At 39.1% G+C, this 25,167-nt stretch overlaps 2 protein-coding genes across 6 annotated transcripts in view; both read right to left on the reverse strand.

The window, feature by feature from the left end:
* Positions 1–389: 389 nt before the first annotated feature.
* On the reverse strand, positions 390–2,496 carry Vps36 (vacuolar protein sorting 36). 2 transcript variants are annotated; one of them, XM_069114657.1, is made up of 6 exons: positions 2,219–2,496; positions 1,968–2,163; positions 1,529–1,890; positions 1,438–1,470; positions 1,020–1,235; positions 390–960 (listed from the first exon to the last, which is right to left on the reverse strand). In XM_069114657.1, exons 1-6 carry the CDS (start codon positions 2,312–2,314, stop codon positions 787–789), a joined length of 1,077 nt encoding a protein of 358 aa, XP_068970758.1. In that variant the 5' UTR covers positions 2,315–2,496; the 3' UTR covers positions 390–786. The 2 variants fall into 2 exon arrangements, with proteins under 2 accessions (XP_068970758.1, XP_068970757.1); XM_069114656.1 differs by having other exon boundaries at positions 1,306–1,470; positions 2,219–2,492.
* A 52-nt stretch (positions 2,497–2,548) lies between these two features.
* LOC138180604 (uncharacterized) overlaps positions 2,549–25,167 on the reverse strand; it is a 67,645-nt gene continuing 45,026 nt past the window's right edge. Inside the window, exons 1-14 of one of the 4 annotated variants that reach the window (XM_069114633.1) lie at positions 18,585–18,694; positions 18,358–18,493; positions 13,530–13,629; positions 13,281–13,414; positions 11,124–12,287; positions 10,798–11,017; positions 10,612–10,719; positions 10,435–10,529; positions 10,297–10,363; positions 9,911–10,236; positions 9,437–9,569; positions 9,103–9,357; positions 8,681–8,800; positions 2,549–8,603 (exon numbers count right to left, since the gene is read on the reverse strand). In XM_069114633.1, the coding sequence (XP_068970734.1) occupies positions 8,421–8,603; positions 8,681–8,800; positions 9,103–9,357; positions 9,437–9,569; positions 9,911–10,236; positions 10,297–10,363; positions 10,435–10,529; positions 10,612–10,719; positions 10,798–11,017; positions 11,124–12,287; positions 13,281–13,414; positions 13,530–13,629; positions 18,358–18,440 (2,988 nt within the window). In that variant the 5' untranslated portion in view covers positions 18,441–18,493; positions 18,585–18,694 and the 3' untranslated portion in view covers positions 2,549–8,420. Of the gene's footprint in view, positions 8,604–8,680; positions 8,801–9,102; positions 9,358–9,436; positions 9,570–9,910; positions 10,237–10,296; positions 10,364–10,434; positions 10,530–10,611; positions 10,720–10,797; positions 11,018–11,123; positions 12,288–13,272; positions 13,415–13,529; positions 13,630–18,357; positions 18,494–18,584; positions 18,695–25,167 lie in introns of those variants that run through there. The other 3 variants (XM_069114632.1, XM_069114634.1, XM_069114636.1) reach the window with 3 other exon arrangements.

Raw genomic sequence — 25,167 nt, forward strand, 5'->3', positions numbered from 1 at the left:
ATTAATTTGATCTTATTTACGACCAATTCATGACCGTCATCTTCTTATAATTGTACATCAATGCTTATAACAGTTTATAATAATTTATATAACTACCAACTTGTTAAAACCACTAAATATATGTCACTACAGTTGCAAGTTAAGCCTAATTTTTCTAGTTCTCATAATTCATTGACAAACGAAAGTAAATATTTGATATCGTATTTATTCTATATTCGCGAGAATGCCATCGTTATTTCTACCAACCTTGAAAATTAGTTTCACAGAGTGTCATCGATAAGTACGCGTTACATTTATACGTGTATTATAATCTGTGATCATCGATATTTCACTTACTTATACTCGTTATTTCGGGTTTATTCATTCGAATTCGCAAACAGTATTTCGAGTTATTGCAACAAGTAAAATATTTATTTACAAATGCGTATACATATATTGAATAATATACTTACTTATGTACATACTCTTATAAAGAATTCTTAATGATTACATTTTACTGGTTTCAATGTAATATTTATAAGTTACTCATTCGGACATTTACAAAAATTATTTTCGATTAAAATAAGTATTGATTTCAAAGAATACATTATAGATTTTGTTTCCCTTTCAAATCGATGCATCGTTGGTATAGCATATATGGCAATGCTTAATATTTAGTTTTGATTCATTTTATATTGCAACATAATGCAATTCCATATGTGAAAGCATAAAGAATATAGGAGATTTTAAGTTATTTTTTACATCATGAAAGCAATACATATGATGGCAGTGAGCAAATTGGCAGTGTTAATCATTTTTTTCCAAAAATAAATTAGGGTAAAATCTTAAAGCTTCAATTGTGTCGTCTCTACATGCTTTTCCTCTTTTTTCCGTTACTAACAGTCTTTCGCGCGCTAAAAGGACTGATATACCCTCCGATTGAGCAAGTTCTTCTGCTGTTAGAGATCCTCTTTCTTTTATCTGTAAAAAATAAATAAAGTTAAATTTTATACAAAAACTGTTCGAACGTATTTACTTACTAGATCAGCTATAACATCAACTATGACATTATCATCATGCGATCGCGATTGAAGAACCATAACTCCGCTATCAAACACTCTCAATACTATAGGTAAACCTAAAGATGCTAATTGTCTACTGGCATTTAGTAAATCTTCTGGTGAAAGAAGTTCTAAGCCTCTAGCTCTGTTTACACGACAATAAACATCTGTTAATGTTATCATTCCCCCAACTTCCTGTGGAATGAAATTACTTAAATATTTATCATGTATTATAAATTTAGTAACGATTACTAGGAATATTAACTTTAATTGGCTCTTCTAAAATATTTGCGAGTTGTTTTGCCAATTGCTTGAAATATTCATTACTACTTTTATACGCATCTCTGGTAACGGGGTCATCAATGCCAAGACTCATTAAATAGGACTTAAATCTAACCGTTTCATCCTCTGTGATGTCTCCTTGTCTCTCCTGCAATGGTCTTTGATTATGAATGTCAATTTTACAAAGTAATCTTGTTGAGAGTCACCCGTATTTTTGCCGAGATGGTTTTTGAAATGGAAACCATGTCTTTGGCTACTTCCATGAGCTTCTTAAGATCTTGAAAAGCCATTGATATGCTTTCGTCTGTTGCTTTCTGTTGTTCCTGAAGGCTTCTTTCAATACCTATGATACCGGTTCGTGTCTTTATTTGCGGCAGAGGCTTATTAATGTCTCTGCTATTTTTTGTGTTGCTATCAGGATGTTCCAGAGGCACGATAGGTGTAAATTCCCAAATTCGTCTTGTAATAGCATCGGACAAATGTGTATGAAAATTTGGATCCAAACCTTCTTTAAACGAGAATTTTATATAGTTGCATACGCTATTATCCAACGGACCAGGCATTTTATCTGTAAAGCAAAATGTAGTATTAGCATTATTACGTAGCTTGATTTACAAATACATTTTTCCAATAATTATAATATACCGATTGGAGCTTCAGAAAGGTGTATAACAACTTTTTTACTGCGTCCAAAGGAAAATGGTCCAGGAATTTCTTCCTCGAAGAAAACTATATGACGAAGAGATAACGAAAGGCATGTATGACCGCGTGATATATCACCAGGTCTTCCCCAAAGAAATCTGTGGCTGGTAAGTACTAATTCACCACTTTCAAAATTTGTCTGTCAAAAAGTTGAAGGTTATGTTTTACTTTGATGTTACGATTAATATACATACCTTGATATCTCCATCGTATATGCATATGCTAACATCGCGTCTTATATAAATTTCATTCGGAAGAAGTCGAGAATCAGCGTATTCAAATCTATTCATTATTTCTGAAGATTAAGATGCAGAATCAAGAGTGTTACAAAGACACGTAGAAAACAGTTTATCTCGGGCATAAACTGTCTTACTGGCAATTTTGACGTATTCTAACCGCAAGATGTCCTTCGATTTCGTTACAATTTACCTTCACTCTAACGCTAAATCGTTGATATATTTTATGTTCTGTTTATCTACGCGTTTCCTAATAGCAGAATACCATAAATTTGATAATTGATGTAATAATTGATTTTATTTTGTAAGCTTTTTGCTTTCAACTATGTAATTAGTAGTAACAATTGCAATTTTATGTAATTTAAAATATCCACTTCATTTTAAGTAATTTAAAGATTGAAATTGGGATAACTTGCAAAATTATATATGGATATATTAGACAAAAATTTATACAGGAATTCAAGGTGATAATCACGAAATAGATGACATTAGTTGTTACTTTAAATATATTTGTTTGGAATTTATTCAGTAAACGAATCGTGTAAATAGAATCGCAACCATGATTAACAATGATCATGTATGTATAGTTAATAGTACGTGATTTTCCGTGTACTTGTTACATTACACGATTGTGTATAGTGATTAACCTTTTCATTTGTAATATATTTTTTTCACAGATTTTAGCGTAAGGTTGTTTTTCGTTTGTTTATAATTAATATAGCATAATGTAATGTGTAACAATACACGTTATACCTTTCACAAGCACAAGCTCGAACGTACCTTACCTTAAGGGATATGTTACTATTATTAAAATTAATAATTTTAAATCTATACAAATTTCCATATACATTTTCCGTTTAATGAATCTATACTTTTAAATATACCGTACTTTTAAATGTAACATGAAGAGATCGTAAAAACTGAAGAGCAAAATTACATACACGACCAAATCGAACTATTTAATGATATATGGGTAATTTATTTTTAGATTTCGTTTAGAAACAAGTAATTGTAAGCAGAATAAATCAAAATTACTTTATCGGAATTAATTTTGTTAAGTTTTCGTTTACATTCGTTCTGTTTACTCTTTTATTGTAAACTGAATAATAGCAAATAAAAAGATTTTTCCAACATACGGGGAGAATTAACTTTATCACGAGAAATAGATTTCTCTTCAGATTATTAATTAATTTGTTTGTAACTTTTCTTTCCTTAACATCGATAAAACAATAATTATTAAAATTATTAGTAAATTAAAACATTTATTGGTATGGATCGTTGAAAATCATTACCAATACTTCATATATGATTATTTTAAACGATTCAGCGTCTGTCGAAGTACATAAACGCTTTAACAATTCCCTTAAGTTCATTTAAGCAGGATAGCGTCAGCAACTTGCTTGAATATTTTTATAATCGTTTAAATTTGCACGGTTTTTGATTCGGTTTTTGAATCTGGCGACGGTACGCACGAGCATAATCCGAAATGTAATTAGGAAGGGCTTGGCAAGGATTGTTCTTCATAAAGTTTCACCTTAGTCGATAAGATACAAAGACCAATGCATATACAGGGTGAGGTGAATGTGCCCTTATTATATCACAGAGAGGCGTAACAAAAATATAAAACAATTTAAACATTATAGTATTTTTGTATGAATCATATACGCTCATGCAACGGCTACGCGTTGCGATTCGTCCTACAATTCTGATCGCGATTTCTAAATTATAAGGCATCGTAATTCCTTTTCTCACGAATCCTGATTTTCTGATTAATAAAAATTTTATATGTGATTAACGATACAATATCTAGAATATAAATCAAGAATATCCTAAAGAACGTAAGATACAAGTGGAACAGCTGTGCCGCGAGAAAATATTATTATATCGGTGTGATAAAATAAATGATAACGTTTACACAAACATAGAATGTTTCAAGATAGAACATTCTGTGTATAGAACTGATTAACAATGTAAAATATTGAATTGAACTCGCGCGTAATTAAGCAAGAGTATAAGAAAGTACTCTTTGAATATAACTAATAAAACTTATTTAAGACATACATACATATATGCATATCGGCGAGTTCTATTATTTAGGTGGTTAACTGTATCGTTTGCAGTACGAATCGCATTGGCATTATTATTGTCATCATCACTCCTTTTTCCCTTCTTTTCCCTATCCGATGATCGTTCGTTCTTATCTTATCTTTCACGCTATTCTTTCCTCGCGTTCTCTTTACATTCTCTCGTTTGTCCACGTTCTCTCACTTTCATTTTCTCTTGTCTCTTGCATGCTCCTTTCTTTCCCTCTCTCTCTCTCTCTCTCTCTTTCTCTGCCCCCCGTCCCTCTCGCGCTTCCGCTCCAACTCTACGCTCGCTCTCTTTTATTCTCGTTCGCTCTGTTTCTCTTAATTTCGTCTATAGCTAGCCCCTGACAAAACTAAATTCTGGTAAACGAGAAGCAAGCTATTGAATGCCTTCAATATTGTTCTCTCCCTGTCTCATCGTTCTGCGCCATACGTTCAATGTATTCCAGTTTTTAACAGTAAAACTTAGTAATACGTATCCGTAACATATGCGTACACGGACGCAGACAGACGTACGTGAACAATTCCACCTACGCGTGTGTGCGGGCGCGTGTGCGCCACGTTGGTATTAAGAATAAAAGATCAGTTTTGTGCTGATATACAACAGTGTTTTGAATGGTAATTTGACTTACATGTATACAGATTATACATACGTACTACGTACGGTTTCATGAGTACAAAGTGGAACGCGAGGACGATCCAATTGATTTAGCTTCGTCGCGTCGAGTCATTTTCTTCCATTTTTTTCTTTCTCGTTTTTCTTTTCCGTCTTTTTTTCATTAAGAGCTATCTACGAGTTGTATTTGAAGGAAAAGAGGAATCGATTGATTTGACTCGATCTGGATCGAACTTGCGATCTAAAATTTCCCTTTATCCGCGAATACTCTCTCTTGATTTTGTACAATTTTTTGAATTTTGAAGAATGAAGAAATACTCAATATTTCGTGAATCGATTGTTGATAGTTAATTTCATCGGCATTAAAAATCGTTCAAGTTTCGATCGAGGTATGCACGTAATAATTAATCACAATCGTTCTCGCTGACCACTTTGTATGAAACGATGCAGAGATACATATCGTTCACGATGGATAATTTACAAATATAGTTATGGAGTTAATGAGAGTTCAGCGATATTAGTCCCATAGTAAGTTAGCGATAGAAAATATCCTGAATAAGTTCATAAGTATGGATTTAAATAGTCGGCAATTTATGACAAAAAATGTATAATATAGAGTGTAAAATTCTCTCGTAATGTAACTATACATATATATAGATGTTGTATATGTATATATACACGTGGCGTATGAGTAATGTGTACGTGTAATACGAAGAGTTAGGTTTGTTAAATTTTATCGTGTACGAAGAGGTACAAAATTTATAGGTATAGAATAGACTATGAGGTCCGAAAGGCTATCTAATTCGTTCGATTTGCGTTAACGATCCCGTTAGTCGAAGTATCGCGTGGTTTTCCATTTCTGTCGGATCTATAAACGTATTGTTAATTATAAATTAAGATTTCCATGAACATTCTTCTATATTTCGAACAGCACGCATCATCCAATCACGATGATAATATCAATTAACACTAACGACGAAGAAAATTATTTTAATAAAATATTCATTTTTCATGTCAAATCACAAGAATAATTGTTTTCGTATCTTCTCCTAATTTCAATGACATTCCGCACAAATAATTCCGACCAAATGATAACGCGTCCAATTATATCAGGAATAATCGAGTATTATCGTAACCTCGAACGTTCGATGAAGTCGTAATGGTGCAAATTTTGTAGGATTAAGTCGACGTAAGATTTCTTCTATGAACTGTACCGTGTACGTATAAACAACCGGCAACAGATTTGCATCGACCAAGCATTGCTTGAAGATGGTGTAATTCGGTCATGTGCCAAGTACTGTCACGAACGCGAACAGGAAAGAGGAGAAAGGAATCGAGGTTAACCATTTGATCGTCGAAATGAAATAACAAAAAGAGATGGACAGACTCTCCGAGAAGAAAGAAGGAACAGAAGAAGAAGAAGAAGAAGAAGAAGAAGAAGAAGAAGAAGAAATATGAAAAGGATGATCGTTGGTCGTTAGAGGAGAGAAGAATATAATCAAGAATTGCGATCAATCGTCCACGTTTGGAAAAGAATGCTCTGCACGTCGAGTACGTCGTTAATAAACTCTGTACAAACATTAACAGTTCATTGGGAACAACAACATTTACATCTTGATAAAACCCTGAAACAGAGCTTCCATCGTTCATAAATTTTTCAACGTCGCAATGAATCTTTTAATTGCGGCGCAACATTTCTTGTTTCTTTTACTTGCTCTTTTTTCTTTTTTTTTTCTTCAATTTCTTTTATTCCTCTGTAACTATGTAGCCAGTCATTCAATGAACAACGAGCAAGATTACATCGATACCAGAATATGCCAGAATAAAGGCACGAAAAGAAAAAAAAAAGAAAACATGTTTTCTTTTTTTTACAAGTATCGTACAAAAACTAATAAATAATTCTGGCGTTAAAGAACACGATGATTATCCGACGTGGAAAAGGGTAATCTTTTTCTCTCGAAAAAGAAACAAACTGCATTCTAACTAATATCAACATAGGTACATACGGAATACATACAGAAGATGTCTCTGATGGACATTTCTTTATACACGTAAGGAAGGTTCGATTAAGCTTTTCTAAAATGTATCGGTTTATACGTGTATTCTTTTGCAAAGGAAAAGAAACTGAGAAAGAAGAGGAGAACACATTTTTTAATGCCATCGCTAATTCGTACGGGTTGGTTTGTGCATAATTTCGTATGCAATTTGATGTTTAATTCACTCGTGCAACGAATCAGACGAATAAAGGCAAAAAGGATATTCCTTGGCTCTGACATTCGCCGGCCGTATACGATATCTCGATACAAATATTTGAGCCTCGTAGCGAGAATCTAGCGGTCTCGTCACAAAGTTCGTTCGAACCTTCCTCGTGGAGAGACACACGGTATGGAGAACGATGTGGATCCATTTAGAACCTACAGCGATTTGTGCTTGACGATGACTTTTGATATCGATATATCAGTCTGAAATGATTGATATCAGCTCCGTGTTACATCCCGATTGATTCTCACGTTTCTTACAATTTTGCTTGTTTATCTTCCATTTTAACGGTAACCTTGTGTCGTGATTCACGTTGGAGCAAATCGTGTGAGCTTTCATCACGGAGCCGTCAATTCGAATCTTATCATTAGACGAAACAACATATCATGTACATCCATTTAGTACATGTACAATAGGATACGAGTTTTACATTGAGAATTTTATACCATCAAATCGAAAACGATGAATCGTAGATTTTGTTGAATTGTCATGTTTCTGCTTGCAACGTGTCGCCACACGTTTATGAGTGTGCTTCCTCGTTAGAGCATAGAGGAGAACGGTTAAAGAGAGAAAACTGGACATTCGGTAAAATACTTACAAGTAATCGTAACGTGAATAGAAAAATCTTTCGCATTGAGGCCTTAAGTTTGTCAGCACCCTGTAAATTCACGAATTTATATACAATAAATCCAACGAATTGTACGTGATCGTTTCTTTCAAAGGTCAACAAAATCATCTAGGTTTCTCTCTTCTATATTCTTTTTGTTAATGAAAATAGACTATTAATTAATACTGTATATTATTGGGTTATTCTAAAAGATCACGCAGTTTCGAACGGTCTATTTTGAAAAAACGTAACTTCATTTCCTTTTCAAGCTTCTTTCTCTTGAATGGAAATATTCTCAAAAATAGGAAGACCTCGAAAATCGAAAATGCTTATCAGAATTCTCCTATTTGAAAGATTGAAATTTCTATATCGTAATTTGCAATGTTGCTCTAATTTCAAAGAAAATCGTTGAAGCATGGGAAAGTACCTAATGCTTTTTAAAAGTGAACGGCTGAAAACTCGGACGAATATCAGGATGACTCACTACAACATCGTGTCTACGTAATCCTACCGTTCTCCCAGTATACTTTAAATCCGTGCAGATTTTCGTTCTATTATATATTCGCTTTGCCAACATCCTACGCGATCCTTTCATTTCCTGAGCGGATGCCACATGGCGACAGGGCGTCTTTGAGCAGCCAACATTTGTCGCCAATGGACGAATGCTCGTCCTGCTGACGTAGGTCCCACGATAACGTGTCCGACGGAGTACGGCTTCGAATTTACACCCTGTTCATTGTTTACTTCCGCTACAGTTAGCCTTATCTGTATGTTCTGAAATTAGATTGAAGAAATTAGCATGTCTTTTTCACAATACCTAACAAATTTTATAATTAAAAATTATTCGAAACCTGCAGAATATGACTGGGTACGTTAAAAATAATTGCCTCGTTGAAGATTGGACTTTCTTCTCCCTTTTTCACAGACGTCTTCTTCTTGTGGATCTTTTTGCCTTGTTGTAGCAAGTAAACCTTTGGAACATAGTAAATGCATCATTCAATGATCAATCAGTATCTATGGATCATACGTGATCACAATAATTTTAGTTAGCCTATTTGATTTTGAAAATGTTTAATTTATATAATATAATAAATCTTATCTTTCTTTTTTTACGTTTATGTGTATAGATTCTCAAGGGAACTATTTTGAAAGGGACAATGTACATTTTTCATTAAATGACGTATGAACATTTTTACAGGGTCAGTCTCGTTACTTCTTAGACACACCTCGGTGCGTACGTTGAGATTACAATGAGAAATAAGCACTTTATTACCTTAACGAAGAAATCACCGGGCACGGCACTGACACCATGTAAATTTCTAGCCTTCACAACCACCAGGGTCAGTCTTTCAGCCGTTTGCAAGTAGCTCAAAGAGAACATCAACTCTCCAAGTCTTGGCGTGGGCAAAGCTGATCCCAGAAGTGGTAACCATGTAGTTGCAGGTGCTCTTGAGGCGGGTCCTAGACGTAACCTAGCTTCTCCGATGAGGGATGTTCCATCACCTATACTGGTCTCGTCAGAAAATACCTTAAAAATTTCCCATGCAGATAATATCGCTTATCAAGCATTTTACATATTTCGAATTATTTTAATTAAAATAACATACTTCGACGAGAAGAGTCCTTCCAGTGGGACCATCGTCCAGAGGGAACAAAAAGTTTTCTTGATAACTAGGCGACGGACTGCCTCTATACAGCCGGGTTTTCACGTGTAATTGTCTATTCGGTAACAGACAAACTCTAAAAGAATAAATAAGTATCGACGGTTAATTTAACTATCTTTCTTTCTATGGTGGATATGTAATATTTAACCCTTTCATATTTGACGCATGTACGCAATATTGCGCTTTACGAATTATTCGCTAACTAATAATTGGTTGTGCAATAATAAGCAATAATAATCGATAAAAACAAATTTTTCACAAAATCTAAGAACTATTCGATCCTGAAACGGTTAAATTTAGATATTTCTACGATCTTTTGCCTGATATAATTCAATCCCGGACCTGGAAATTATTTCGTTCGTCGGATTATTAATCTAATCAGTATCAAACGTAATAAGCTTGACGAAATGTTCAAACCTGGCAAAGGTATCTTGAGCAGGTTGTCCATCCGAGGTGACGAGATCTCTGGCTTCGAGAACGCTGACCGCGAGATCACCCTCGCTATCAGCACCTCGGCCACCCCATCTGTCGTACTGGACACCGACGCACACATGACCGACGACAGGTGCTTCTTCGAGATCGTTTAACACTACACTGGTATCCGAGCATACACTTTCGCAGCTTATTGCCCTTTTTAGGTTCGATTCATCCGGCGGTGGCTCTGGATCCGGCCCCTGAGGTCCACGACGACTTCCGGGATTGATGTCATTGTAATCGTTCATCGTGTAGTTTGTGACAAATGCCTGTGAATGAAATTATATTTGAATAACAGAAAATCAATATATCTGAAAGTGAAATTGTACCTGAGAGAACTTTCGCTTCAATTGCGCTTCCTCCAGTGCGACAAAAAAGTCGTGACTGTTTCGTTTCCTGTGAAATAAGTTGAAGATTAATTTGCTATTTAAGACAGATCGACCAAGTTACCGTATATCGAAGGCTACCTTAACGAGTCAGCGTCATCGAGTTCGTTGAGTTCATGGATACCGTTCAGTCTCTCCATACTTTTTTTTCTTTGCTCGATACTGTTTAAAATATCCTGAAAGTAAAATGATATATACGATGATACGATTCATCGAATAAAGTTTAAAATATAACCAAGATCGATAGTATAGTCGTACCTCTGAGGTTCTCGTGAAGCTTGGGTCAGTCATATACGTGTAAACCTCTTGACTGTGATCTTTAACTAACAACGGCGACGACGGTGGATCTTGTAAACTATTGTACACCTAAAATCGTCAAGATTTAATACGATGATTAAAATTTTAATAATATTCTAGCGTCTTCCTAGACTCGACGCATACTACCTCTTGTGCAGTTCTATGTGCTTCTAAATTGAGTTCAGGACTGTAAAGATCGGAGCTACGCCTAGAGCCGTCAGGACCTATCACATCGGAATCGTTCTCCGCGTAAATATCTTGAACTTCATCGTGCAATCTAGTAGTGGAGTTATCCTCCACCACCAACGACGGAGATCTCGATGGGAAGGTGAAACGTTGAACTTGTTGTGCCGAGGATACGACTGAGCTATAACAACCAAGAACAAAATTGTTAATATTTATTCGTACGAAAACATCTTCTAGTTCTTTTTTTCTTTTTTTTTTCTTCACAGAATGATCAATCTGACGTATACTTGTAAAATTCCGAGGCGTCGATGTAGCTGTGAGACGTGACCAATCTGAGAGCGTTAAATATTCTTTCGCCGGTTGTCTGCCCGTTCTTCTTTGGCACATCTTTCGGTGGGTCAGGTGGCGCGGGTGGCGGTGGTATCGGACTGGAAGCTGCCTCACTGTTGACCTTCAACGCGTTGATCGATGTCTGAATCGTGTCATCGTAGAGGATGCGATCCTGATCTCGGTGGAGTCCGAGGTCGTTGATCGAGTCGTATATAGGAAGATCGGGTAAGCTCTGAATATACTGCGAGACTTTTTGCAATCCTTGATTCTCGCGAAACAGGTAGCACGGGCTGACATCGTCCTGAAGGCTGGAACTTGTAAAGGGCGTCATCTCGATGCTTTGCATCTCGTTGCTCTTACGATCGAGGTCGTTGCCGAGACTCTGAGTGCTGCGAAGCATCTTAGATAGTTCCTCGGATCCGTATATCGATCCCATGATAGTCTGGCTGGCGGCATTCGAAGAATTCGTCATATCGAAACTGCTTGGCGAGCTTCTCGAATCATTCCGGACATGTTGCCGTATTATGTGATTCCTTTGGACGATGTCGTAACTGCCGTAGCTCGTGTTGTTGTCCTCGTCCCCTTTCCCATCTAGCGTAGCTATAGGTACACCATGTACACCGTACCTAATTCTTGTCGATTCGAGGCCAGTATCGAATTGCCTGTAAGGATTGTGCCTATTCTGCTCTTTCCTCGGTTCTTCCTCGAATTCGTATCTCAATCTTGCGTCGATGTGATTTTGTGAGCCGTACGGTGTCATCTGAATATTCTCATTCGTCATGGTGTTCGGTTTCTCGCCGTCGAATCTAAACGAACCGTGGTCGTTCGACGCTTGATGTAGACCATAATTTTTCATGGGCTCGTTCTGGAAAAGAAAGACCGACGGACCGTTCGACCTCGAAGGAATCGATGGTCTCTGCAACGATGGCGGCGGTGTCAGAGGTACCGGGCCAGCTTCCTGCATTCTCAGGTAGTCTACTGTGCTGGAGGTTTGTAGCGGAGATGGCCTTGGACGTGAAGTTGGCCTTGGTTGAGGTGCTGGTCTTAAAGGCTGCGGTGGTATGGTGCTGCCGGTAGCAGTGCCCAGAGGCGGATGAAGATCTCTATCTACCGGTTCGAATCTGCAAATATAGCAAGTTATATCGTTTTGAGACGAACAACCTCTTATTCTTTCCTCCATTGCATGTTCTTCGTCGAAGCGTTTCTTTACTCTCTTCACGTTTCTCGCTTTATACACGAGTGGCGAATTTGCTTGGAACGTTGTTTTTCCATCCGATTTTCATTTCTCTAAATATGATATTTTTATCACACTGATGATATCGAACGCTCAAATCGCGCGGATATGTCTCGTTTCGAATTCGGCGCATATATTAAGTCGAACTGTTCATTTGTCGAATATGAAATATTGGCCGCGTGACGCGGTGCGAGATGCAGATTTGATTTCATATTTCGCAGAAGCGCGGTTTTGGCTCGTTGTCGTGTGAAATATTAGTAAACGAGTATCGATTGGCCGGCTGCGTAGACATCGCACGCTTACCGAAGAAAGGAAATTGCGTAATTTTCCCTTCGAATATAAATACTTTAACGATTGTTTCGAACAAAGATTTATTTAATGTTCGTTGTTTGAAACAACGAATGCACGAGGGGGTCGAATAACGTATAGCAACGACAATAATTAAGATTTAGTGCTTTTAATAACGACACTGTTATTCGATTGTAAGTTAGTCGAGCTATCGATGGTTTTGGCCAATTATTTTCCGAGTGCTTGTTCCGGAAAAAGTTATCGCTGTGTCATCAAGTGGTCGATCGCATCAAGCAAAATATAAGAAATACGCGAATATCGGCCTATCGCTTCGATAATGTCCTGTGTCGTAATAAAATTAACGCGCGATGGTTCCACCCTATCGTAATTTACACGGCGATTTCTTCCACGGTTCGGTTAACGATAAAATTATATTTATTATCTGTCGTGGTTGTTTCGTCCTCGTCGAAGAAATAATCGCTTTATCGGTTCACAATGCGCTATATGGCTTTTCATTAACCAACGTCCAGTGAATTAGTAATTTATTAGTAATCTAATCAGGAGTTGATTTCGCAGTTCGTTACCGCAATACCTGGTGAAAGCTCCTTGCGCGTCGAGTCTGAGGTCGCTGTCGCTGTGAAGCAAATGTTGAGATGCATTTCCAGGTTGTCGATATAAACCGGGAATTGTCTGGGCTATTGGATGTTGTGCTTTCACTAAACCAACCTGGAAAATCCATCGTAACGAATCGTCGGAATTTGAACTTTTCGAGTGACAAATCTTAAGCGAATTTTCTATTTCTTTTTAAAGCTTCTATTTTCTTCGTTTTACCAAAGTGTACCTTTTCTTCTCGCGGTGCCCATAACCACGACAGCCTTTGTCGCCATTGCTCGCAGATGTTCCAAATGTTTCTAGCGCTCCATTGCCAGTTGATGCAATACCTGCGGACAATATTCCAAACAATTGTTATTATTAGTAGCCTCGCTAAAGTTACATTAGTATGTTTCGCGTTAGATATCCGTTATCTATCGTGTGAAAATTGCTGTTACGGTTAGATATCGAGCTTTTGGACTACGGTATGGCAGTTGGATTATCACTGAAAAGGGTTGCCGGTGTTTCTAGTTAATCGACCGACTTTACATTATGACAAAAGTCGTCGTGAACCGATCGACCTACTTTTTTCATATTTTTCTTCTTCCTTTTTTAACGTTCGATATGCTAGCGAGAAAGGTGTTTGGTCACATGGAGCGTTCGATGGCAGACTAATAGGGTGAATATGCTACTATTAAGAGTATGGGGGAATGCGCGCTCGTCAAAGGGGTGAGCGAGGAATCGATCAACGAGGAGAAATGAATTTTATCAAGTGTGATATTGCAAGGTAAAATAAAATTTTGCTGCATTCCCGGGCAACAGTTGTTTAATCGCTTGCGTGCGAAAGGCTCGGCACACGCTTTTTGAACTTGAACCTTTCCCTACCATAGAATTCTTCAGAGATATCTATTTTTGTTCATTGTTCAGAGATATTTCTTTTTTTCACTTGTACCTAAATACTCATTATGTATTCATACGTGCTTGTTTTTATATGTAAGGTGTATGTGTATTGTCCGTGATAATTGTAGCGCTGGCTGTAGATGTCGTTGATGGGGTACTGCTGATTTTCTTCTGTTTTTGATGCATAGAAGAAAAATCGGACTCCGGTCGCCGGGATTTGAACCAGGGTCGAACGTTCGTAACCTAAGGCGCTAACCACTGCTTCTTTTTTTTAACGTTTATTTAAACCAAGATACAATTTTTAATACATATTGTGTATTCACAATAAACGATAAGATGTGTTCGGTGCAAAAGTACCGACACGCGACGGTACGACGTAGCCATACTATATTATGTGTCGGCGTTTTACATTTTTTGTGTTTTAAATCTATTCTTTGGATTTAAGCCGCTGGGGAGCGGAGCTTTTATATAATTTTGTTTTTGGTTGGTTTTTCTGTCCTGAAAACTTGGTCGCAAAACAGGACGCTTCGGTAGTCTACTTTTTGGGTGCTGTATAACTTTGGGGGGAGGCGGGATAATAGGGAGGGGCGGGGGAGGGGGATGTCAAAGGCGCTAACCACTGCGCTGCCGTCGTCCGACAGAAGTTAATGTCGAGTGGCGGTATTTGTTGTCGAGTGTCGCCACAGTAACCCCTTACCAGTGATAACGTTTGTTCTTAGTGTGGTAAAGCGTCAGCCGATTGTTGTCAAGCCCGTGTAGATGTTGCGCGTTGTCTTCGATGTGGCGGTGGATACCTGTCGGTACTGTGTGGAGCGTTCCGCGTACGGTCGTAGGCCTGCCCTGTTCCTCTTTTTAGTATGACGTGCTGGTGGTGATGCCCATGAATTTTGCATCATTCCTGACTTGGTCATCGTCTCGTATCCTGTCACCTGCTTGCGTGGGTCGGCGGTGAGGCGTCGAGTTTTGCTGAAGGAAGGGGGCCGTTCCGTGTGTGTCGTAGCGATAGATCCAGATTGCCACAGTCTTAGATTCGCGATGATCGAAGTCTCGGGTGGCGCTCAACAACATGCCCCCGCTGCAGCCGTCGGAGATCACGGCGTGGTTCACGCTACTGGAAATATGCAATTCGAGGACATGGATCTCACGGACGGCAAGCGAAAGGAAAGTATTTATCGCATATCGAGGACGTGAGGAGGAGGACACCAGAGGTTGAACGGTACAAAAAATAAAAAGGTAAGATGATCATCTGAGAGCTGGCTGATACAGTTGGCACGAGGTCACGCAGACTGCTGACCTCCGAAGCGACAAAAAGCCGTCCCAAATCTACCAACATGTAAGAAGACTAGCCCAGCCTCTCCATGCCGGACGATTTCCTTCTCACGTTCTGGAGAGAGCGACTCCCGGACTTATCTCGACAACGTCCTGGTCACAGCGGAGGATATATCGACGCAGAGAAGCTGATGTGGGCAACCAATCGGATCCACGGAACGCATTCACTGAAAATACAGAAAGTCGTCGTTATTGAAAGACTGAAAGAACGGGAGTCGAACGACGAAGTTGCAGGAATTGTCGTAATCGGCTAGAGTTCCGCGACGCATCGTGAGCAACCATCGTCCGACGATTCTGGGGTGCAACTTCCCCTTCTGTCGGTCTCAATAACGGTGACTTTCTTTTGTTTTTTCAGTGAATGCGTTTCGTGGATCCGACCGGTCGCCTACGTCAACTTCTCTACGTCGGTATCCTCCCTACTGTGATCAGGGCGTTGTCGAGACAATCCGGGAGTAGCTCTCCTCCAGAGCGTAAGGAAGAAATAGTCCGGCATGGAGGAGCTAGCTAGTCTTCTTAGATGTTGGTAGAATTGGGACGGCTTTTTGTCGCTCCGGAGGTCAGCAGTCTGCGTGACCTCGTGCCAACTGTATCAGCCAGCTCTCAGATGATCATCTTACCTTTTTATTTTTTGTACCGTTCAACCTCTGGCGTCCTCCTCCTCACGTCCTCGATATGCGATAAATACCTTCCTTTCGCTTGCCGTTCGTGAGATCCATGTCCTCGAATTGCATATTTCCAGTAGCGTGAACCACGCCGTGATCTTCGACGGCTGCAGCGGGGGCATGCCCACCGTTGCGTGCCGTTCGCGGTCTCGTCGGTATTTGCCATCGCACAGATGTTCTAAAAATTCGCGGTGGTTGGAGTCTCAGTATCACTATCACTACTCACCTCTTTACTTCAGATCATGTTGGGGTCACCAATTTGAGGTGTATGTGTGTTGTCCGTGATAATTGTAGCGCTGTATCTGTAGATGTCGCTAATGGGGTACTGCTGATTTTCTTCCGTTTTTGATGCGTAGAAGAAAAATCCGGACACCGTCGCCGGGATTCGAACCCGGGTCCCGAACGATCGTAACCTAAGGCGCTAACCACTTGGTTTTTTTTTTTTTTTAATGATGTTTATTTAACCAAGGATACAATTTTCGTTACATTTTGGTATTCATAATAAACTGTGAATTTTGGTAATGGTGTGCTAGGCAAAAGTACCGATACGCGACGGTACGACGTAGCCATACTATATTATGTGTCGGTGTTTTACAATTTTTTGTGATTTTAAATCTATTCTTTGGATTTAAGCCGCTGGGGGGCGGAGCTTTTATGTAATTTTGTTCTTGCTTGATTTTTTTTGTCCTGAAACTTGGTCGCAAAACAGGACTTATCGGTCGCAAAACAGGACTTATCGGTACGCTAACCACTTGGCTACCATCGTCCGACAGAATTTAGTGTCGTGTGGCGGTATTTGTTGTCGAGTGCCGCCACATATTTTTTTTTTTTATTTATTAAAATTTACAATCAATTCTCGCATTGAGAATTTTCAGCAATTTTTTCTGGCGTGGCGCAGTGACATGGCTAATTATTTATAATAAGTTAATACTTATTATAGATAAGTATAATTTATAAGTATTATAAATAAGTAAATATTAATTAATTTAGATAACTAATTGAATCTAGCGTTTAGGTCTAGCGGGTAGTGTCTCTTCAGCCTGCGGATCTGGTCCGACGTATCAAGTAGTCCAGTAATTAGGGGGTTTCGATGTTTGTTGACTCTTTTGCTATATCTGTCGCTATGTTTTGCTATTTCTTCTTTGACTGTTGGTATCTTGAGGTCGCGATGTATTAGTTCATTGGTGACATACCAGGGTGCATTTATAATGTTTTTTTGAATTACTTGCTGTTCCCCATAGTTGGATTCCGTAGGTTCAGACAGGTTTGTAGGTTCAGACAGGTTTTATTACGGTCTTATAAAAGGTAATTGTATTCTGTGTGTTTAGTTTGGATCGTCGGCCAGTGGGCCAATAGAATTTTTTGAGTTTGTCCTTCAGTTGCTTCGTTTTGTCTGTGATGTGATATGTGCCGCCACATATGTTATTGACTTTTTATATGATTTTATGTGATATGATTTCATAAGTTTGATGATTTACGATTAAAAAGTACAGCATTATCGTATAAAGATCAAAGCGTTTAACAAGGCTTTCTCTCTCTTAACAAGTAGAGTGTAGAGTGCTCGAGAGGCTCCTACCTAGAGGAGGTTTTCTAAATGTCGTCACAGCTTCAACGATTCAACTTGAAGCTACCGACTTGCTATTACGATTATCACAAATTCTCAGGTTTCTCAATCCTTTAACGAATCTATCGATGAACGACGCCTGCAGGTCGTAAAGAGGTGGTTTTGCTGAAAAAAGGATAAGCTGGATGAGAGAAAAGGGCAGATGAGATAAGAAGTCACTGATACAATTGGTAGCTGAACGACCCTTTAACCTGTTGCATGTGCCGTATTTACTAGTCTTCGCGAACGTACCTGTTGTGTAACGCGAGAAAATACAGAAACAAGAAAACACTATTCGAGCTTATCACGTGAAAGAACGTTTCTGTTATCGCGAGCCTGTACAACGAGCCTATAGAATCGTAACAACTGTTACCATCGATGTTTCAGCGAAGAGGGAAGCAAGGAGTTGAAAGATGTTATCTATTCGTTACTAGGAACGGTAAATGTAAGCTTCGAAACAACGAGACTAAAATTTCCCGTAAATCGTGAATCGTGAATCGTGAATCGTGAATTGTGAATCTCGAAAATCTCTGGTGCGAGCTGTCATCGAACATGTTTGTTAAAAAATATAGTGGTGCAATTACCTTCTTCTGTAAAGTGCCAGGGCGGCGCTAGCCACGACGACAATGGCTAAAGCCACCCCAAGAACGGTGAGCGTCCAACCCATCCTTCTTAATGCTAAATCCAGGCCTGACCACAAATCCAATCAGACCGCCGAACCTGAAACACACGGAGTAAATCCGTAGAGAGCATGATCCGATTACAGTTACAGAAGCAAGATTACCAGTGGATTAACGATCTTTATACATACCAACTGTGTGTGGACCCGTTTATTCGATTTCTCAGTATTTTCGGCAATATATTACACGGGTATTCCAACTACTAATCGTAACAACAACCATTTTACCTTTGCTCCCATTTACGTTCTTATCGTTACGTTTAATACCGAAATCGATCGTTATATCCGCAAATTTATATTTTTATGAACACCACTGGAAAAATGTGCGATATATATACAGAGAATCGTTTCATTCGCTAAATATTGTAACGAGTGCTTCTATATCATATTTTCGTCTGTTATGTGCGTTTTCCCATCTTTAACGATTTTAACGTTAACGTAACGGTGTAGCGTAAAAAAACAGCGTTCGATGAAACTCGCGAAGGACGCAAGTCAGATGGAAGCCGGAAATGTCGATAGAAGTTAACGAGGCGGCACCGTGAGCGATAAAATCTCCCCTCGGGAAGTTCTCCGACGATTCGTGCCTTTGCCGACGACACGAAAGGATTTTCAAGATTCGCAAGAAACTCCACCGCAAAATTAGAGTCGCTCGTGGCGGCGGTTTCATCTCTGGTTACGTCGTGAAGGGTCCCTAATCTGGTCTTTCGACGTGACTGACTCTATACGAACGTGTGGTGTATTCACCTTCCTTGTCACTTGTATACCAATGTACGCGTATATATACGTCGTTTCCAGTCGAACAGACTCGTGTTACGAATACATGTGTTATGTAGAGGCATACATATGCATCGAGGAACAAGTAGGTACATAGTCGGTAGACCAAAGACGACTGGAGAACGCTTGGCCCTTGACGTCGCATAGGTTGCTTCTGCCTCGAGCAACAACGCACGATTTAAAACGCCATTCTCTGGAAATATATATATTTACGATAAAACGATTTATTTTCTCATGCAAACTTTTCCTCCGATTAGCTTCTGGTAGATTAATTTATTTGTCAACCTGGCTTGGCACACTCCCGTACTTTGCTCGGAGCACCAATCCGCATTCCCACGCCAAATCTCTCAATATCTCGTCTCATATCGAACAATCGCTTAACATACACGCGTTTCTCGTAACCTACGCGAATACACTATCTTATACTTACTTAACCTATTTAACATACCTGTCGCGTATCTACCTTTAAATTAGCCGGCTACCTATACTCTTACGCTATTTTTCACCACCGCTCCATTTATCCAACCCTCTGCTAAATCTTCCGCTCTTAAATACGCTAGAATCTGATCTATAGCAGTCTATACTATACAGGGTGGTTGGTAACTGGTGGTACAATCGGAAAGAAGGTGATTCTACGCGAAAAAAGAAGTCGAAAATATACGATAAAAATTTTTCGTTTGAGGCTTCGTTTTCGAGAAAATCGACTTTGAATTTTCGCTCGGTACGTGTGCACTTTATCACGTCTCGTTATAACGGATCTCATTGTAGATTTTTAAAAAAATTAAAGTGAGATCCGTTATAACGTACCGCACGCGTACCGAGCGAAAATTCAAAGTCGATTTTCTCGAAAACAAAGCCTCAAATGAAAAATTTTTATTCTATATTTTGGACTTCTTTTTTCGCGTAGAATCGCCCCCTTTCCGCTTGTACTACCAGTTACCAACCGCCCTGTATAATATAAGTTTTGCGTATGTAGCGAAATTGGGTAATTAGTTTCACTTTGTAACATTTCCTTCATAGATATATATAATCATCCCGTGCAATTTTACAACTTAACATTTTTTAAAATGTACATGTAAGCATTTTTAGTCGACTAAACTAAATAAAATTCATATCCAAAGATATCGGTCGTGGGTTAATATCAATTTATTACAGAGTAACAATAATTTATAGTTGGCAATTCGTTCATGGTTTTCTAGCTCTCCTTCGTACTTTGTTCGCGTTTGTGATTGCTTAAGCTTCATATACGTATCACCGGGAAGAAGTCGAGGTATCGTGTTCTTCTGTCACGTACATCGGAGATTCTATATTTTTATCTGAGAAAGGAACGCGTCGTCCATTTTCCGCGCACAGGGTAATGCTCCCCCTTTTATCTCAGACGTTTTGACACAAAGTACGTGTGTGGCTTAGCTTAGGTGTAGTCATGTACTCATCTTCTTTCAAAAAAAGGAGAAAAGAAAAAAGAAAGAAATAAAGAAAGGAGAGGGGGGGTCGGTAGGTTAGCGTGGAGGAGGAAGGGGTGAAAGAAAGAAGGTACACCACGGCGTGTGTGTGAAAAAATAGGCCAAGCCAGCGGAGTCGGTGAACTTTGCTCAGATACTTCGACGAGCATACGAGTATACAACGAGCATACAGCAATCCGGATGGTTTCCCCTTCGAAGATGCAATCCGCTCTTCAAGCGCTATAGATACGAACGATCTAGCCTATAAATCGCGCATATGTCCACGGTATTTCTAAATATCGTACTTGCAACGCAAGTATTTTCACCATACCAATTCCGTTGGTATTTTTCTCCTGTGACCTTATTTTTTTTATCGTGATTATCGATTATCGTTTGTGTTTCAAAGTAATTTTTATATGCTTCGTTTGCCGTTATTCAAGATAAATCATTTAATATGAATAGTATATACGAAAGTATGATTGATGGTAGGTAAACTTTGGCTGGTAAACTTGGATTTGTTAACTTTCGCGGCAACGAAGCTTGCATGTAAGTAGTGAAAATAAATAAGTCAATGATTGAAAAACGGTGTATGGGATATGTCGGGAAAGCAAGACAGTACATAGCGAATAAAAGAACTGTGGAAGAGCGGCGAAATTGTCTGATAGGAAGGATACGAAACGAACAGGTGGAGAACGACAGTCGTATTATGTTAGGAAAGAAGAAGCCAGGAAACAAGCGGGTAATAACGCCGGATGGAAGAGGATTCTTACCCGCAAAAATCATCCTCGTTCTAAGCGAAAGATGAAGCACGTATGTTACCATAAGGTAGAATGTACTTTCAATGGTCAGACGCAGGACATGCGCGTTTTCCTTATGCTGAAAGCTAAAGTTACAGTTAAACGAATATCGAAGAAAAATTGACGATGGTTACTTTGTTCTCTGTTACACGATGGCAAACAACTTGTACGCTATTGACCTCGGTAAAATTTCAAGCACGGGCAACGATCACGATCAGTCGACAAGTATACGATGGTATGCGCGAAACTTTTCAATCTCGAGATAGATACGAAATACGAAGGGAAACAAGTTAGCAAGAACTCGAAGGCAGGAGTTAAGAATCGAAGGAAATAATTCATTGTCGCGTTGGCTGAGCGAATCGCGATGGTATACATATATGTACATATAGTTGGTTAAAGAACCGGCTGTGTACGTGGTGCAGCAAACAGCAAGTAACTGAGACTTTTGGCAAGATGGAAGAAGAAGGTAGATCAACGATAAGATTTAGCAGGAATGAAAGGGGCGGTGGTTGCGGGTCGCTACCGCTGTAGGTGGTGGTGCTTCGGTCTTTCCCATCGGAGACAATGGTAGCAATTAGTGGCGTGTAAGATTTTAGCCCGGGGGCTGCAGAGAAAGAGAAAGAGAGAGAGGGAAAGAAAAAGAGATGCTCCGATTCTCAAGTACGTTCATTCAGGGGCTAGTCTCTTTTTCGTTGTCTCGATGTGGCAGAGGAGGGAAAAGAAAGGGTGTCATGTACATCTAATCGAGCTCTCAAACATTCATCGATCCACTTACCACCTATCGAACGTTACGCCTATTCGAAGCAACAGATATTAAGTATCGGACACCGGTTTCAGATGTGGTGTTCGATTCAAGAACGAAAGGGTTCAGAGTTTTGCAGTTTCGCTCGGAAGAATATCATTGACGCGATAAATCTATCGTGCTCATTATACTTGCGTAATATTTAAAAGAAAACTTGCGAAACCGACGTTTTTATACGTTTTGTTTACTTTCTTCGAACCGAAGATAAACTTTTAACACGACGATAGAATAAACATTACGTCATGCGTAGAGTTAGGACCGATCAAGTTAAAAGATAAAAAGCTATTGATTGTAAAAGCTTTCGAATGTAAAATCTTTGCTCGAATCTTTTACCTCGATCTTTGAAAATGCTTTCAAATACGTTGTTGTCGATAAAATAAAGTCTCGTGACATCTATACATATATGTATAATGCGCACATCCGTTGTTACAAGCGCGCAAAAGCGCATTGCGCCTTTTGGCAATCAGGTATCCATTGGGAATCGATGCAAGGGTAACGCATGCGGAACGGCGAAATAAGGACGGCGAAGTAAGTAGAGGATATTAAAACCGGGTCAGACCAGAGCGTTCTGCCTCTGTTTACATTTGTGCCACTGTGTCAAGGTAACTGATGTCAGATGTACATGACGTATATACAAATCAAGAGCAGTTGATCAGAGACGAGAAAAAAAAAGAAGAGAATTTTGTCAGCCGCGTCTGTCGTCGCGTATCAACCGTTTCGATTCCGTTTGAAAGAAAATGTATTAAACATAAAAATCCAGTCGAAACAAATACTCGACGACGACGATACCAACTTTTTACTACCTATGTGCCCTTCGACTGAGGTTGCATTCGCTTTTTAAACATATACGGATATACAGGGTGGTTGGTAACTGGTGGTATAAGCGGAAAGGGGGTGATTCTACGCGAAAAAAGAAGTCGAAAATATAGGATAAAAATTTTTCGTTTGAGGCTTCGTTTTCGAGAAAATCGACTTTGAATTTTCGCTCGGTACGCGTGCACTTTATCTCGTCTCGTTATAACGGATCTCACTGTAGATCGTTGTCTCGATGGAAAAATTAAAAAAAAAAAAATTTTATTCTATATTTTCGACTTCTTTTTTCGCGTAGAATCACCCCCTTTCCGCTTGTACCACCAGTTACCAACCACCCTGTATATACACGAATTTTTTAAACGTTTCGATTTTTATTAGACACGTGGACGTTGTACCGTTACAACGAATTTTGTGCGAATGCCGAGCGATATTCGTCAAGTGAAATTTAACTATCGTAAGGCGCATCGGTTATCGTTAAAATGTATACCGTTCAGTTTATCGCAATTGAGAAAGTTACGAGATCGGAATTCTTGACTCACCGTGAATAATTCACGTGCGAGTTTCGCTTGTTATTGACGGTTGGTATACACGCTTCGACTCGGTTAATAAACGCCGTTGCTAAACCGTGAACGCTGCAAGCTGTCTCGTCGCTGATTCTTCGCTGTCGAAAATAATAAGAAGATAATTTCCTATTCTTGTCAAAGTTAGTATCACTTTATACCACTGTGTTTTCGCATTATAGTAGGTGAACGATAGTTTTACGCATTTAGCGATTAAAGTCGGCGAAAGAAATGTTTTTCTTATCCGTACTTACGAACGTTTATGCCAAGATATTTATCCGAGTGTCTAGTCAGCTGCCTTATGAAAATTCGTTGCGGTGAATCGCGGTCGTGAACGACGACGGGACTTGACGTTGTGCATACAACGGGCGAGTCGGCCATGGTCGCGAAATATCAATGCGAATATTTTAACAAGAGAAGTTATAATTCCTTGGTCGTTGAGCGAGACTTGAATTCGTCGATTCGTATTTCGTATTTAAATATATTCGTCCTGTTCGTCTGATATCGATATACGGATTATCCGGATCAGAGCAGATCAGAATACGATGAGAATTCCTTTGTAAGAGGAAAAAGTTACGATACATTCGTTACGTTTATCGAGAGGATTAATTAATAATGGTGAACGCATACAGAAATGCGGTAAAGTACAATAAAATTAAAGGAACAGATGCTACACGGATACGTAATAATGTTGTGCCATTTGGCATTATAGGAGGACAAAAAGCAATTTTTGCATTTGAAAATTGATAATCAAAGTAGAGTAAGGAAAGGAATGAAAGGGCCGACTGACTAATTGGTAGAAAGAGTTTAATTCGGCATCGAAGGATTATATCGTACCGAGCAAGTATCTACGAATAGTCAGCTTCTATTTGTTCTATTTATCTAGCGAACCATAAAAAGTTCTTTCTTTTTCAATTTGTAACGACGGGCGACTAGTAGACTAGTAGAGTATTTACTTTGTATTTTAATTTTCTATCCTTGTTAGAACAGGTGACTCGTCTGTCTGATGAAATTTGTCTTTGACATCGATTCCCCGATGTAACCGTCCCTAATTTGTGCAAACCAGGGGAAATGAAAGAGGTTGGAGGAGGTAACGGGAAACCGTTGATGTCGCGAGTGTTTCGTATGAATATTTACGAGCTAGATAAAAGTAACGCGAATACTGTCACTCGATTTCCAGCTAAATCGAGCGTCTATGATGTTCTATAAAATGTTTTGTAGCATTGGAACGTTTACGATTCGCAGGGTCGTGGTCACGCGGAATTTTCGGTTTCGCGGAAGAAGAAGAGCGAAGAAGGCGGAGTTGCGCAACGTTTGCGTTTTCAATTCCTTTGATGTCAAACCGGTGACCAACCATTTTACACGAAAATTCTGTAATCGCGTTTTCCATTAACGAAACAACGATCGAGGAAGCGGCGAAGAAAGTTTTCATGTAAATTGCAACCGAACAGAAACAGATCTTAAAATACAAGTAGTAATTGTTCGCATCTTGCCGCGAAAATTAGTTCACACGTTGTTTATGAAAGA

Source organism: Bombus flavifrons, chromosome 6 (genome assembly GCF_040668555.2).
Source record: "Bombus flavifrons isolate JBK064 chromosome 6, iyBomFlav1_principal, whole genome shotgun sequence".
NCBI lineage: Eukaryota > Metazoa > Arthropoda > Insecta > Hymenoptera > Apidae > Bombus > Bombus flavifrons.